At 52.0% G+C, this 16,150-nt stretch overlaps 1 protein-coding gene across 3 annotated transcripts in view; it reads left to right on the top strand.

The window, feature by feature from the left end:
- The first annotated feature begins 708 nt into the window (after positions 1-708).
- Positions 709-16,150, top strand: part of LOC134341352 (WD repeat-containing protein 26-like) — a 187,526-nt gene continuing 172,084 nt past the window's right edge. For all 3 annotated transcript variants that reach the window (XM_063039215.1, XM_063039218.1, XM_063039216.1), the window contains exon 1: positions 709-1,146. In XM_063039215.1, coding sequence (XP_062895285.1) covers positions 899-1,146 — 248 coding nt within the window. In that variant the 5' untranslated portion in view covers positions 709-898. The remainder of the gene's footprint in view (positions 1,147-16,150) is intronic.

The following is a 16,150-nucleotide window of genomic DNA, read 5'->3' as shown; positions in this document are numbered from 1 at the left end:
AGGGGGGAGAAGAGTTTGTATGAGAGGTGCAGGGGGTCCTTCACAATACTGTTTACTTTACGGATGCAGCGTGTGGTGTAAATGTCTGTAATGGCGGGAAGAGAGACCCCGATGATCTTCTCAGCTGATCTCACTATCCGCTGCAGGGTCTTGCGATCCGAGATGGTGCAATTTCTGAACCAGGCAGTGATGCAGCTGCTCAGGATGCTCTCGATACATCCTCTGTAGAATGTGGTGAGGATGCGGGGTGGGAGATGGACTTTTCTTAGCCTTCGCAGAAAGTAACCGCGGTCCTGTTTCTGACCTATCGTCAACTGGTCACCCAGCATCAGGTGACTGAGTGCCTGAAGACAGATTGACAGATGACTGGTTACCTGGAGACAGATTGACAACTGACCGGTTACCAGGAGATAGATTGACAGATGACTGGTTACCTGGAGACAGATTGACAGATGACTGGTTACCAGGAGACAGATTGACTGAGATCTGGTTGTCAAGAGACAAATTGATAGGTGACTGGTTGCCTGGAGACAGATTGACAGGTTGTGATTGGTTGCCTGGTGACAGATTGGAGGGCATCTCGTTGCCCCCCCAAACACTTTTGTGCCTTTAAATGACGCCATAGACGGGTCTGTGACGTCACGGGGCAATCGCTTGTGGGTGACGTCACGGCGCGATGACGCAATTGCGTTGTTTTGATGACGCGCCGCGCCGAGTCGGGGCCCAGTCCGGGAGCTGCGGACCGCGGCCTTTCCTCAGCGCCGCCCCACGCAGCACTCTGGCCTCTTCGTCGGACTCGGAGCCCGGTGGAGCGTCTCCGCCGCCGCCGCCGCCCAGGAAGAAGCAGCGAGTGTCCGCCAGCGGGCCCGGGCCCCGCCGCCGCCGCACCGTCATCGCCATGCAGCAGGCGGCCTCCGGCTCGGCCTCAGCCCCGGCCCCGGCCCCCAGTACCAACGGGGCCCAGCCCGGCTCCCCGCCCGCTGCCAACGGCCAGCTGCCGCACCTAGCCCTCGGCCTGCAGCCCGAGTGCCCGGCCGGACCCGACTCCCACGGCGCCGCCGCAGGCCGCAAGAAGAAGCGGCTGTCCCGGGCGGACGAGGACGTGATCCGGCTGATCGGGCAGCACCTGCGGGGCCTCGGATTCAAGTAGGTACCGGGGCTCGGGGAGGGTGCAGTCCCTTTGTACGTGGGCCGGGGACCTGGAGGGGGTGACAGAGTCTGGGGACAACCTGGTCGGGGAGACCAGCCCCTCGGGGTGGGGTGGGAGAAGGAGACCACAGGGGCGGTGTGACGGTGAATGGGCAGTAAACACCTTCCCGGGGCAGGCGGAGATCGAGGGGCCTTTGGGGGTGGGGAGAGGCTGGGAGGTGAGTCCTTGTTGGAGGGGAGTGGGATGATGTGACCCCTATCCCCGTGTCTGTCTGTGTGTGTGATGGAGGGGAGTGGGATGATGTGACCCCCATCCCCGTGTCTGTCTGTCTCTGTGATGGAGGGGAGTGGGATGATGTGACTCTCCTGTGTCTGTCTCTGTGATGGAAGGGAGTGGGATGATGTGACCCTCCTGTGTCTGTCTGTGTGATGGAGGGGAGTGGGATGATGTGACTCTCCTGTGTCTGTCTGTGTGTGTGATGGAAGGGAGTGGGATGATGTGACCCTCCTGTGTCTGTCTGTGTGATGGAGGGGAGTGGGATGATGTGACTCTCCTGTGTCTGTCTGTCTGTGTGTTGGAGGGGAGTGGGATGATGTGACCCTCCTGTGTCTGTCTGTCTTTGTGATGGAGGGGAGTGGGATGATGTGACCCTCCTGTGTCTGTCTGTCTTTGTGATGGAGGGGAGTGGGATGATGTGACTCTCCTGTGTCTGTCTGTCTTTGTGATGGAGGGGAGTGGGATGATGTGACCCTCCTGTGTCTGTCTGTGTGTTGGAGGGGAGTGGGATGATGTGACCCTCCTGTGTCTGTCTGTGTGTGTGATGGAGGAGAGTGGGATGATGTGACCCTCCTGTGTCTGTCTGTGTGTGTGATGGAGGGGAGTGGGATGATGTGACCCTCCTGTGTCTGTCTGTGTGTGTGATGGAGGGGAGTGGGATGATGTGACCCTCCTGTGTCTGTCTGTGTGTGTGATGGAGGGGAGTGGGATGATGTGACCCTCCTGTGTCTGTCTGTGTGTTGGAGGGGAGTGGGATGATGTGACCCCCATCCCCGTGTCTGTCTGTCTCTGTGTGTTGGAGGGGAGTGGGATGATGTGACCCTCCTGTGTCTGTCTGTCTTTGTGATGGAGGGGAGTGGGATGATGTGACCCTCCTGTGTCTGTCTGTCTTTGTGATGGAGGGGAGTGGGATGATGTGACTCTCCTGTGTCTGTCTGTCTTTGTGATGGAGGGGAGTGGGATGATGTGACCCTCCCGTGTCTGTCTGTGTGTTGGAGGGGAGTGGGATGATGTGACCCTCCTGTGTCTGTCTGTGTGTGTGATGGAGGAGAGTGGGATGATGTGACCCTCCTGTGTCTGTCTGTGTGTGTGATGGAGGGGAGTGGGATGATGTGACCCTCCTGTGTCTGTCTGTGTGTGTGATGGAGGGGAGTGGGATGATGTGACCCTCCTGTGTCTGTCTGTGTGTGTGATGGAGGGGAGTGGGATGATGTGACCCTCCTGTGTCTGTCTGTGTGTTGGAGGGGAGTGGGATGATGTGACCCCCATCCCCGTGTCTGTCTGTCTCTGTGATGGAGGGGAGTGGGATGATGTGACTCTCCTGTGTCTGTCTCTGTGATGGAAGGGAGTGGGATGATGTGACCCTCCTGTGTCTGTCTGTGTGATGGAGGGGAGTGGGATGATGTGACTCTCCTGTGTCTGTCTGTGTGTGTGATGGAAGGGAGTGGGATGATGTGACCCTCCTGTGTCTGTCTGTGTGATGGAGGGGAGTGGGATGATGTGACTCTCCTGTGTCTGTCTGTCTGTGTGTTGGAGGGGAGTGGGATGATGTGACCCTCCTGTGTCTGTCTGTCTTTGTGATGGAGGGGAGTGGGATGATGTGACTCTCCTGTGTCTGTCTGTCTGTGTGTTGGAGGGGAGTGGGATGATGTGACCCTCCTGTGTCTGTCTGTCTTTGTGATGGAGGGGAGTGGGATGATGTGACTCTCCTGTGTCTGTCTGTCTGTGTGTTGGAGGGGAGTGGGATGATGTGACCCTCCTGTGTCTGTCTGTATGTGTGATGGAGGGGAGTGGGATGATGTGACTCTCCTGTGTCTGTCTGTCTGTGTGTTGGAGGGGAGTGGGATGATGTGACCCTCCTGTGTCTGTCTGTCTTTGTGATGGAGGGGAGTGGGATGATGTGACCCTCCTGTGTCTGTCTGTCTGTGTGATGGAGGGGAGTGGGATGATGTGACCCTCCTGTGTCTGTCTGTATGTTGGAGGGGAGTGGGATGATGTGACCCTCCTGTGTCTGTCTGTCTCTGTGTGTTGGAGGGGAGTGGGATGATGTGACCCTCCTGTGTCTGTCTGTATGTGTGATGGAGGGGAGTGGGATGATGTGACCCCCATCCCCGTGTCTGTCTGTCTCTGTGTGTTGGAGGGGAGTGGGATGATGTGACCCTCCTGTGTCTGTCTGTATGTGTGATGGAGGGGAGTGGGATGATGTGACCCCCATCCCCGTGTCTGTCTGTCTCTGTGTGTTGGAGGGGAGTGGGATGATGTGACCCTCCTGTGTCTGTCTGTCTGTGTGATGGAGGAGAGTGGGATGATGTGACCCTCCTGTGTCTGTCTGTGTGATGGAGGGGAGTGGGATGATGTGACCCTCCTGTGTCTGTCTCTGTGTTGGAGGGGAGTGGGATGATGTGACCCTCCTGTGTCTGTCTGTCTCTGTGATGGAGGGGAGTGGGATGATGTGACCCTCCTGTGTCTGTCTCTGTGTTGGAGGGGAGTGGGATGATGTGACCCTCCTGTGTCTGTCTGTATGTTGGAGGGGAGTGGGATGATGTGACCCTCCTGTGTCTGTCTGTGTGTTGGAGGGGAGTGGGATGATGTGACCCTCCTGTGTCTGTCTGTCTGTGTGATGGAGGGGAGTGGGATGATGTGACCCTCCTGTGTCTGTCTCTGTGTTGGAGGGGAGTGGGATGATGTGACCTTCCTGTGTCTGTCTGTATGTTGGAGGGGAGTGGGATGATGTGACCCTCCTGTGTCTGTGTGTGTGATGGAGGGGAGTGGGATGATGTGACCCTCCTGTGTCTGTCTGTATGTGTGTTGGAGGGGAGTGGGATGATGTGACCCTCCTGTGTCTGTCTGTGTGTTGGAGGGGAGTGGGATGATGTGACCCTCCTGTGTCTGTCTGTGTGATGGAGGGGAGTGGGATGATGTGATCCTCCTGTGTCTGTCTGTATGTGTGATGGAGGAGAGTGGGATGATGTGACCCTCCTGTGTCTGTCTGTGTGTTGGAGGGGAGTGGGATGATGTGACCCTTCTGTGTCTGGCTGTATGTGTGTTGGAGGGGAGTGGGATGATGTGACCCTCCTGTGTCTGTCTGTATGTGTGATGGAGGGGAGTGGGATGATGTGACCCTCCTGTGTCTGTCTGTATGTGTGATGGAGGGGAGTGGGATGATGTGACCCCCATCCCCGTGTCTGTCTGTCTCTGTGATGGAGGGGAGTGGGATGATGTGACTCTCCTGTGTCTGTCTGTGTGTGTGATGGAGGGGAGTGGGATGATGTGACCCTCCTGTGTCTGTCTGTGTGTTGGAGGGGAGTGGGATGATGTGACCCTCTCGTGTCTGTCTGTGTGTTGGAGGGGAGTGGGATGATGTGACCCTCCTGTGTCTGTCTGTGTGTTGGAGGGGAGTGGGATGATGTGACCCTCCTGTGTCTGTCTGTGTGTGTGATGGAGGGGAGTGGGATGATGTGACCCTCCTGTGTCTGTCTGTGTGATGGAGGGGAGTGGGATGATGTGACCCTCCTGTGTCTGTCTGTGTGTTGGAGGGGAGTGGGATGATGTGACCCTCCTGTGTCTGTCTGTGTGTTGGAGGGGAGTGGGATGATGTGACCCCCATCCCCGTGTCTGTCTGTATGTGTGATGGAGGGGAGTGGGATGATGTGACCCTCCTGTGTCTGTCTGTGTGTGTGATGGAGGGGAGTGGGATGATGTGACCCTCCTGTGTCTGTCTGTGTGTTGGAGGGGAGTGGGATGATGTGACCCTCCTGTGTCTGTCTGTGTGATGAAGGGGAGTGGGATGATGTGACCCTCCTGTGTCTGTCTGTATGTGTGTCTCTGTGTGTTGGTGCAGAGTGGGTTGATAAGCTCCTGTGTGTGTGTGTGTGTGTGTGGGGGCAGTGGGGTCGTGAGCCACACTCTGTAAGGATTAGTGCCTTGATCTCCTTTACTTAAGGGGTCTCAGTAGGTCACCCCTTTGTGGGTGAAGTGAGATGTCACGGTGTCTGTCCCTCTGTGACTCTGATCCCCGGTGCAGGGGAATGGTACTCTGTCACCCCTGCCTACCCATGAGCCCACTACCATCTCCATGACATTCCACTTTCTGTACAGCGAATCAGTCTGTGTATGGAATGGAATCTATACGACAGTAGATTTTGTTTAATGTGATTGCTCTCATATTTATATTGTGTATGTTTTTGAGTTGTTTCAGATAGAGTAACAATTATTTCATTCCCCTTTACACTGAAGAATGACAATAGGCAATCTTGAATTCTGCAGGGGAGAAACAGCTTGGTTAATCCCCCACGCCGAGGGGAAGCTCAGCACTTTGACTGAGGCCATCAATGCTGTAATAACCTGTGGACTGTTAATTCCTCACTGCAGCGAGAAATCGAAGCTGTGGCCTCTCTTGCTTGGGGGCATAAAAGTTGAAATAACAGAGTGGGGCAGTGGGTGTGCGGGTAATCGTAAACGAATGAGAACATCCCGGGGGGGAGGGGGGGTGAGCCTTTTGCACGGGGCTGATCAGGGGTATTGTTCACCCCCCCCCCCCCGTGTGAGGGGGCCATGGGAACTGTGTTTGGAAAGGTCTCTCGATCAGGTGTTGGAGCTGCAACGTCCTTTTCTTTCTGGAGTTCATTGCCCAGAAGGTTTAGGAGCAGAATTAGACCATTCGACCTGTCAGAAGTGTTCTGCCTATCGATCATGGCTAATTTATTATCCTTCTCAACCCCATTCTCCTGTCTTCTCCCCATAACCTTTGACGTCCTGGCTAATTAAGAAGCTGCCTGCTTTAAATACACCCAATGACTTGGCTTCCTGAGCTGTCTGTGGCAGTGAATTCCACAGATTCACCACCCTCTGCCAAAATAAATCCTGTTCTAAGTGACATCAGTCCTTGCCTGTGCTAGCTTCTAACCACAGCCCTGCAAATCATTGCAGGTTTTTGCCCAAATCCTTTCTGGGGGTTACCAAGCCTTCTGCCCCCACCCAAGGGGTACAGTGCATTTGAGATCTGACAGCTTTGTCCAAGCACGTGCATGTTTGAGGTGTCTGCTCTCTGGTGCTTCGAAGGGGGTTCTCCCTGTACGAATGCCATTGTCCTCTTTGTGAATGCCTGGATCTCCTTTGTGTGCGAGTTTGGCACTGTGAAAGACTTTGTGCATGGGGAAGATCGGGACATTTATCACCATTGTGTAGGTGGGGGGGGGTGTTGCAATTCTGATCCCCTCTGATTGTGGGGGCTGTTCGGGGCATGAACCTCTTTGGACAGGGGGTGTGGGATTGGGGTCTGTGAAAACTATTATTCCTTAATTTCTTTTTGCATGGAGGGGCGTTTAGAGTTGTAAACCTTAAAAGGGCATTTATGTATAATTGCAAAAACATTGAAGTGGATCTAGAAGAGACACTGGCACTGGAATGGCCTCTTTTCATGCGGGGAGAGTGGAGAACAGAGGGATCAAGTCTATCCATCACTTTGTGTGGGGTCTGATGCTCTTTGTATGTGGGGCATTGGGCCTGTGAATCTTTTTTTGTGCAGCAGCTTGGAGCTTGTATGAGATTTTGTCCCCTGTGTAATGGAGGGGGGGACTGCTGTTTGGGAAGGAGGATCAGGGCTATGATCCTCCCTTCAGAACAGAGATGAGGAATTTCTTTAGCTAGACGGTGGTGAATTCAGCTGTGGTGGCCAAGGCATTGGCTATACAAAGCAGAGGTTAACAGCGTTTTGCTTGGGAAGGGACGTCAGAAGTTTCATGGAGAAGACAGGCGAAGTAAATCAGCCATGATGGAATGGTGGGGCAGACTCAATGGGCTGAATGGCCTCATTCTGCTCCTGTGTCTTATCGTTCTTTCTGTGTGGGCAGTGGGCCTGGGGTAACCATTTGTATGGAGGGTGCAGTCAGGATGTGTTGGGGCCATGATCCCCTTATTGTATCAGAGCTGCAGCAATGGTTCACAGAGACCACCCTCACTGTACAGTGACCCGGTCTGCGGTAGGAGAGACATTACAACTGTGACCCCTGTCAGCACAGTGAGCCTTGGAGCTGATAACCTCTTGGTGCTGGGGATTGGCCCTGAGGATTGTGGCTACAATCTCTTTTTCTCAATGAGGCTCGGCTGTGAGCAGTCAGGCTTTCTACCCAGTTCTTCTAAGCGTTGGTGGCGTTTGTAGGTGCAGTTCCCTCTAAGCTGCGTGGCAACTGAAATACATCTGTGCACATAGCCTTTGTTGCCACACGGCTGACGATTTCTTTAATATAATAATATAGTTTTGAAATAATGTTAGTATAATTTTGAAATACCCTGTAATTAGTTGTGTTAGTGGATGTAATGCATATATTTTCTAAATAATAAATGTACCACAGCCTTTACTTTGAAACATTTTGGAGTTTCAGTATATTTACATTGTCGGTGTTTCAAGTTACAACACTGTTACAAATTGTAACAATAAACACAGAATGGAACTCAGTAGCTCATTGTTAACGAACTGCCAGCCCGCTGAGTACCGACACCATCTAGTGGAAACATTTTATTTTTACCATTGTGCCTGTTAGTTGTTTTGACAGCCTGACATTGTTTACATGTGTTGTGAGATGTGGTTTGATTGTTTGATGTGCATATTGCATAAATGCATTTGAAGTGCCAAACTTTTCAGGCCATGTAAAAGTTTCCTGCTCAGAGCAAGGTTGGTCTGCGCAGCTGTAAATAAATAAATAATAAAATAAATTAGAGGGAACGTTGTCTATGGGTCCTGTCATCAATTCTTGCATTGAGGACAGTGGACCTGCATCTATAACCCTTGTGGTTTGAGGGAATCCCGGCCATGATCTGTCTTGTGAACAGTGTGTGATTTCATTTTCAGGCTCAATGGGGCTGTGATTCACCTTTGGGAAATGAGAACTGTGAACCCCTCTATGTGCAGGGTGTGAATCTCCATTGGGACCCTGATTTCCTTCGGTATGTGGCATGGCGCTGTGACACCTGTATGCGGGGGAGTGTTTGGGTGTGTGCTCTCATTGGTTGACAAGGCTTGGCGTTATGAACTCTCCTCATTGCTGCCATCCGGGAGGAGGTTCACGAACAGTTATTACCCCTCAACCATCAGGCTCCTGAACCAGACAGAATAACTTCTCTCACCTCAACTTTCAACTGATCCTGTAACCTGTGGATTCATTTACAAAGACTCTAAACTGTCTTTTGCACATTGGTTGTTTGGTTGTATTTGTAGTTTTTCTCTCATTCCCTTTTATTTCTTTGTTTACCTGTAAGAAATGGAATCTCAAGGTGGTATGGGGGCAGATACGAACTTTGAAATGAGCTGTGATCGTGTTTGTGTGACCTTATCATAGTGGTAAATTGGATTAGTAAGTATGCAGATGATACTAAGATAGGTGGTGTTGTGGATGATGAGGTAGGTTTTCAAAACTTGCAGAGAGAATTAGGACGGTCAGAAGAGTGGGCTGAAAGATGGCAGATGGAGTTTAATGCTGAAAAATGTGAGGTGCTACATTTTGGTAGAACTAATCAAAATAGGACATACATGGTAAATGATTGGGCATTAAAGAATGCTTCAGAACAGAGGGATTTAGGAATAATGGTGCATAGTTCCCTGAAGATGGAATCTCATGTGGACAGGGTGGTGAAGAAAGCTTTTGGTTTGCTGGCCTTTATTAATCAGAGCATTGAGTATAGGAGTTGGGATGTAATGTTAAATTTGTATAAGGCATTGGTAAGGCCAAATCTGGAGTATTGTGTGCAGTTCTGGTCACCGAATTACAGGAAGGATGTCAATAAAATTGAGAGAGTACAGAGGAGGTTTACTAAAATGTTGCCTGGGTTTCATCTCCTGAGTTACAGAGAAAGGTTGAACAAGTTAGGTCTTTATTCTTTGGAGCGTAGAAGGTTGAGGAGAGACTTGATAGAGGTGTTTAAAATTATGAGGGGGATTGATAGAGTTGACGTGGATAGGCTTTTTCCATTGAGAGTAGGGGAGATTCAAACAAGAGGGCATAGGTTGAGAGTTAAAGGGCAAAAGTTTAGGGGTAACATGAGGGGGAACTTCTTTACTCAGAGAGTGGTAGCTGTGTGGAATGAGCTTCCAGCAGAAGTGGTTGAGGCAGATTCGATGTTGTTGTTTAAAGTTAAAGTGGATAGATATATGGACAGGAAAGGAATGGAGGGTTATGGGCTGAGTGCAGGTCGGTGGGACTACGTGAGAGTAAGAGTTCGGCACGGACTAGAAGGGCCGAGATGGCCTGTTTCCGTGCTGTAATTGTTATATGGTTATATAGTTATCACTTTTCTCAAAGGGAGAAGAACTGTCGTCCCTCACATTTAACTCAATTTATAACCCTCTTCAGACAATAGTACATTGTTTGGATTCAAGTTACTTAGCCTGGTGTCTCAGGGCTGGGTGTGTCTGCATCTTCTGCCCCGGCACTCCTTCTCTGCCACCTGTCCCTCACTCCTCCCAAGGCACTCCACCCTCGCCATTCCCAACATCCTGTGCTCCCGCCACTCCAAGTTGACAAATATAGCACTGTGCAAAAGTCTCAGGCACCCCAGCCAAAGATATGTGCCTAAGACTTTTGCACAGGGCTGTAGATGTCACCACATACGACTTTCAGATTAATTTTCTTTTGGGCATTCGCAGTGAATGCACAGAAGAAATGAAAAACAGTACACACTGGTGGACAAACAGCCAGTGTTCCAGACATAACAAATTGTGCAGATGCAAAAAAGAAAAACCATAATAATAATAAAAAATAATGCTGAAATGTGAACACAAATTCTGCAGATGCTGGAAATCCAGAGCAACACGCATGCACCCTCACGCGCGATGCTGGAGGAGCTCAGCATCGGTGGAAATGAGGGAAGTTTTGGGCTGAGACCCTTCGTCAGGACTGAAACGTGAATTATCGAAACGTTGAAAGTGAGCCTGTACATTACACAATCAGTTCAGAGTTGAAGTTATCCTTGCTGGTTTGGGCAAAGTTATCCTGGATTGAGGCTCTGATCGTGCTTGCACATGTGATGGCTTTTGTGTGGGAGCAGGAGAGATTTGATCATCTTTGAAGGAAGGGTTCGAGCAGTATTGGTGGGCTGCCGTGGTGGAAACAGAGCATGAACAAAACCAAGCGACTAGAGGAACTTAGTGGGTCAGGCTGTATGCGGAGGCAATATTAGCCTTTGCATCCACGGATGCTGTCCAACACAGAGTTGCTCAGGGATTCCAGCATCTACATACACTCCCGTGTGTCTCTCCATCCTGCAGCCTTCGTGGAAGGTGGAAGAGCGTGTAGGAATTTGGGACAGTGCTCCCCTTTGTTAGAGAAATATCAGTGACATGGTTACCATTGATTTAGTCATAACTCTGTGTAAAGGGCTTGATTGCAGAATCAAGCCCTCTAATTTTGTGGTTGAACCTTTCATTTCTGTGTCTCCGAAAGTTTGAGACAACACTAAAACTTCTTGGGAAATTTATTATCAAAGTACGTATATGTCACCACCTACAATCCCAAGATTTGTTTTCTTGTGGGCATTTCGCTGTTGAGCAAAGAAATTCAATAGAATCAATGAAAAACTACAGACAAAGAGTGACAAACAACCCAATGTGCAAGAGAATACAGTCTGTGCAAACTCAAAATAATAACCATGAATTACAACGATTGGAAAGTTATTGGGAGGTTTTCGAAGGGACTAGATAGATGGGTATTTGGGTAAACAGGGACTGATCAGGGATAGTCAGCATAGCTTGGTGTGTGGTAGGTCACATCTACCCAATCTTGAGGAGCTTTTAGAGGAAGTTACCAGGAGGTGGGGCAGTGGATGCTGTCTTCAGCTGCTTGGCATTCAAGAGAGGTAGTGAAATTGGACTAGACTTTTGCTTTGAGGGAGAAGCCAGAGAGTGGTGGTAGATGGTTGTCTCTCTGACTGGATGCCTGTGACTGGTGGAGTGTCACAGGGATCGGTGCTGGGTCCGTTGTCTCTCTGACTGGATGCCTGTGACTGGTGGTGTGTCACAGGGATCGGTGCTGGGTCCGTTGTCTCTCTGACTGGATGCCTGTGACTGGTGGTGTGTCACAGGGATCGGTGCTGGGTCCGTTGTCTCTCTGACTGGATGCCTGTGACTGGTGGTGGGTCACAGGGATCGGTGCTGGGTCCGTTGTCTCTCTGACTGGATGCCTGTGACTGGTGGAGTGTCACAGGGATCGGTGCTGGGTCCGTTGTCTCTCTGACTGGATGCCTGTGACTGGTGGAGTGTCACAGGGATCGGTGCTGGGTCCGTTGTCTCTCTGACTGGATGCCTGTGACCGGTGGAGTGTCACAGGGATCGGTGCTGGGTCCGTTGTCTCTCTGACTGGATGCCTGTGACTGGTGGTGGGTCCGTTGTCTCTCTGACTGGATGCCTGTGACTGGTGGAGTGTCACAGGGATCGGTGCTGGGTCCGTTGTCTCTCTGACTGGATGCCTGTGACTGGTGGTGGGTCCGTTGTCTCTCTGACTGGATGCCTCTGACTGGTGGAGTGTCACAGGGATCGGTGCTGGGTCCGTTGTCTCTCTGACTGGAGGCCTGTGACTGGTGGAGTGCCACAGGGATCGGTGCTGGGTCCATTGTCTCTCTGACTGGATGCCTGTGACTGGTGGTGTGTCACAGGGATCGGTGCTGGGTCCGTTGTCTCTCTGACTGGACGCCTGTGATCGGTGGAGTGTCACAGGGATCGGTGCTGGGTCCGTTGTCTCTCTGACTGGATGCCTGTGACTGGTGGAATGCCACAGGGATCGGTGCTGAGTCCGTTGTCTCTCTGACTGGATGCCTGTGACTGGTGGTGGGTCCGTTGTCTCTCTGACTGGATGCCTGTGACTGGTGGAGTGTCACAGGGGTCGGTGCTGGGTCCGTTGTCTCTCTGACAGGATGCCTGTGACTGGTGGTGTGTCACAGGGATCGGTGCTGGGTCCATTGTCTCTCTGACTGGATGCCTGTGACTGGTGGAGAGCCACAGGGATCGGTGCTGGGTCCGTTGTCTCTCTGACAGGATGCCTGTGACTGGTGGTGTGTCACAGGGATCGGTGCTGGGTCCGTTGTCTCTCTGACTGGATGCCTGTGACTGGTGGAATGCCACAGGGATGGGTGCTGGGTCCGTTGTCTCTCTGACTGGATGCCTGTGACTGGTGGAGTGTCACAGGGATCGGTGCTGGGTCCGTTGTCTCTCTGACTGGATGCCTGTGACTGGTGGTGTGTCACAGGGATCGGTGCTGGGTCCATTGTCTCTCTGACTGGATGCCTGTGACTGGTGGTGTGTCACAGGGATCGGTGCTGGGTCCGTTGTCTCTCTGACTGGATGCCTGTGACTGGTGGAGTGTCACAGGGATCGGTGCTGGGTCCGTTGTCTCTCTGACTGGATGCCTGTGACTGGTGGAGTGCCACAGGGATCGGTGCTGGGTCCGTTGTCTCTCTGACTGGATGCCTGTGACTGGTGGAGCGCCACAGGGATCGGTGCTGGGTCCGTTGTCTCTCTGACAGGATGCCTGTGACTGGTGGTGGGTCCGTTGTCTCATTGGATGCCTGTGACTGGTGGTGTGTCACAGGGATCGGTGCTGGGTCCGTTGTCTCTCTGACTGGATGCCTGTGACTGGTGCTGGGTCCGTTGTCTCTCTGACTGGATGCCTGTGACTGGTGGAGTGTCACAGGGATCGGTGCTGGGTCCGTTGTCTCTCTGACTGGATGCCTGTGACTGGTGGTGTGTCACAGGGATCGGTGCTGGGTCCGTTGTCTCTCTGACTGGATGCCTGTGACTGGTGGTGGGTCCGTTGTCTCTCTGACTGGATGCCTGTGACTGGTGGAGTGTCACAGGGATCGGTGCTGGGTCCGTTGTCTCTCTGACTGGATGCCTGTGACTGGTGCTGGGTCCGTTGTCTCTCTGACTGGATGCCTGTGACTGGTGGAGTGTCACAGGGATCGGTGCTGGGTCCGTTGTCTCTCTGACTGGATGCCTGTGACTGGTGGTGTGTCACAGGGATCGGTGCTGGGTCCGTTGTCTCTCTGACTGGATGCCTGTGACTGGTGGAGTGTCACAGGGATCGGTGCTGGGTCCGTTGTCTCTCTGACTGGAGGCCTGTGACTGGTGGAGTGCCACAGGGATCGGTGCTGGGTCCATTGTCTCTCTGACTGGATGCCTGTGACTGGTGGTGTGTCACAGGGATCGGTGCTGGGTCCGTTGTCTCTCTGACTGGACGCCTGTGATCGGTGGAGTGTCACAGGGATCGGTGCTGGGTCCGTTGTCTCTCTGACTGGATGCCTGTGACTGGTGGAATGCCACAGGGATCGGTGCTGAGTCCGTTGTCTCTCTGACTGGATGCCTGTGACTGGTGGTGGGTCCGTTGTCTCTCTGACTGGATGCCTGTGACTGGTGGAGTGTCACAGGGGTCGGTGCTGGGTCCGTTGTCTCTCTGACTGGATGCCTGTGACTGGTGGTGTGTCACAGGGATCGGTGCTGGGTCCATTGTCTCTCTGACTGGATGCCTGTGACTGGTGGAGAGCCACAGGGATCGGTGCTGGGTCCGTTGTCTCTCTGACAGGATGCCTGTGACTGGTGGTGTGTCACAGGGATCGGTGCTGGGTCCGTTGTCTCTCTGACTGGATGCCTGTGACTGGTGGAGTGTCACAGGGATCGGTGCTGGGTCCGTTGTCTCTCTGACTGGATGCCTGTGACTGGTGGAGTGTCACAGGGATCGGTGCTGGGTCCGTTGTCTCTCTGACTGGATGCCTGTGACTGGTGGAGTGTCACAGGGATCGGTGCTGAGTCCGTTGTCTCTCTGACTGGATGCCTGTGACTGGTGGAGTGTCACAGGGATCGGTGCTGGGTCCGTTGTCTCTCTGGATGCCTGTGACCGGTGGAGTGTCACAGGGATCGGTGCTGGGTCCGTTGTCTCTCTGACAGGATGCCTGTGACTGGTGCTGGGTCCGTTGTCTCTCTGACTGGATGCCTGTGACTGGTGGTGGGTCCGTTGTCTCTCTGACTGGATGCCTGTGACTGGTGCTGTGCCACAGGGACTGGTGCTGGGTCCATTGGTGTTTGTCATCCAGATTGTTGATTATAGATGTCAATGTGGTTAACTGGATCAGCAATTTTGCAGAAGATGCCAAGATTTGCATTGTCGGGGTCTTTCAGAACTTGCAGGGACTAGCTGGAAAAGTGGGTTCAATACAGCTGGAATTTAATGCAGACAACTTGTGAGGTGCTGCACTTCAGCTTGACAAAGCAGACCAGATCTTGCCGGGTGAATGGTCGGGCACTGGGGAGTGTGGTAGAGCAAAGGGATCTGGGAATTTAGGTCCATAATTCATTGACACTGCAGGCAGGAGTTCAGTGCACACAGAGGGTCAACACTGCACACGGGATCGGTGTACAGAGAAGATCAACACTGCAGTCAGGATCGGTGTACAGAGAAGATCAACACTGCAGTCAGGATCGGTGTACAGAGAGGATCAACACTGCAGACGGGATCGGTGTACAGAGGGGATTGGGACTGCAGACAGGATCGGAGTACACAGAGGATCGACACTACAGACGGGATCAGATTACACAGAGGGTCAACACTGCACACGGGATCGGTGTACAGAGAGGATCAACACTGCAGTCAGGATCGGTGTGCAGAGGGGATCAACACTGCAGACGGGATCGGTGTACAGAGAGGATCAACACTGCAGACGGGATCGGTGTGCAGAGGGGATCAACACTGCAGACGGGATCGGTGTACAGAGAGGATCAACACTGCAGACGGGATCGGTGTGCAGAGGGGATTGGGACTGCAGGCCCCTCTCTCAGGAATATGAGATTTCTGTCTGAGAAGAGTCAACTGGTTAGTTCTCTGCATAGATGCCACATGATCTGCTGGGTTCCTCTGGTATTTTGTCTGTTGTACTCCAGGGCTTTCAATTCCTGCAAAATCTCTTCACTTCAGATGCATTTGTGGCAGGGATGTGTCGTGATTTACTTTGTAAGGACAAGATCTGGGCTCTGATTGCCTTTGTTTGAAAGTTAGAATGGGCTATTGTCTCCTTTGTAAATCAGATTACTCTTGAACGAAGATGAAATTGACCACAATCTTTCTAAACAAGCCTCAGTGGACTGTGATCCCTTTTTGAGACTTTTTTTCTTTTATTCAATCTCTTTTTGTGATGTTGGCATCGTAATCGAGGCCAGCGTTTATTACCCGAGAGAGCATTGTTGAAGGTACTCTGAGTGTTGGTTTGGGAGCTCTTGGGTTTGAATATCTTACCTCTGTGATGGGATGTCAGTCAAGATCCTGCGTGGTTTTGAGCATTTGAGTAATCATTTTGCACACCTTCACCCTATCTGGTTCATCCTACACCAATCCTATTTGTCCACATTAACCCGTCTCCTCCTCTTGCATAATGTAACGAAGTTTCTGTCACTCACGTCTAAACTGGTTCCACAACCTTGGCTGTGCATCTGACTCCACGTACCCCACCTGTCCACCAAATTGGCACTGGGGAGGCACTGCAAGTCCATCACCATCATCGCTGAAGATTCTCACCCTGCCTGTCCCTGCACATCTGCTTCATGCCCTCTCCTGCTGAATATTATTGAGCGTTCCTATGTTCACGTTTACTTAACTTGGATTACTGACGTCTGCTAATCATTGATTACTCATGGCTGAGTGCACTGTTGTCTTGTAAATTGTTAGATACTGTTGTGTTGTCCGTTCTGGT

Source organism: Mobula hypostoma (assembly GCF_963921235.1).
Source record: "Mobula hypostoma chromosome 30 unlocalized genomic scaffold, sMobHyp1.1 SUPER_30_unloc_2, whole genome shotgun sequence".
In the NCBI taxonomy this organism is placed as follows: Eukaryota; Metazoa; Chordata; class Chondrichthyes; order Myliobatiformes; family Myliobatidae; genus Mobula; species Mobula hypostoma.
Note: the sequence above shows the minus strand (reverse complement) of the source record. Positions and strands in the feature narration are given on the sequence as shown.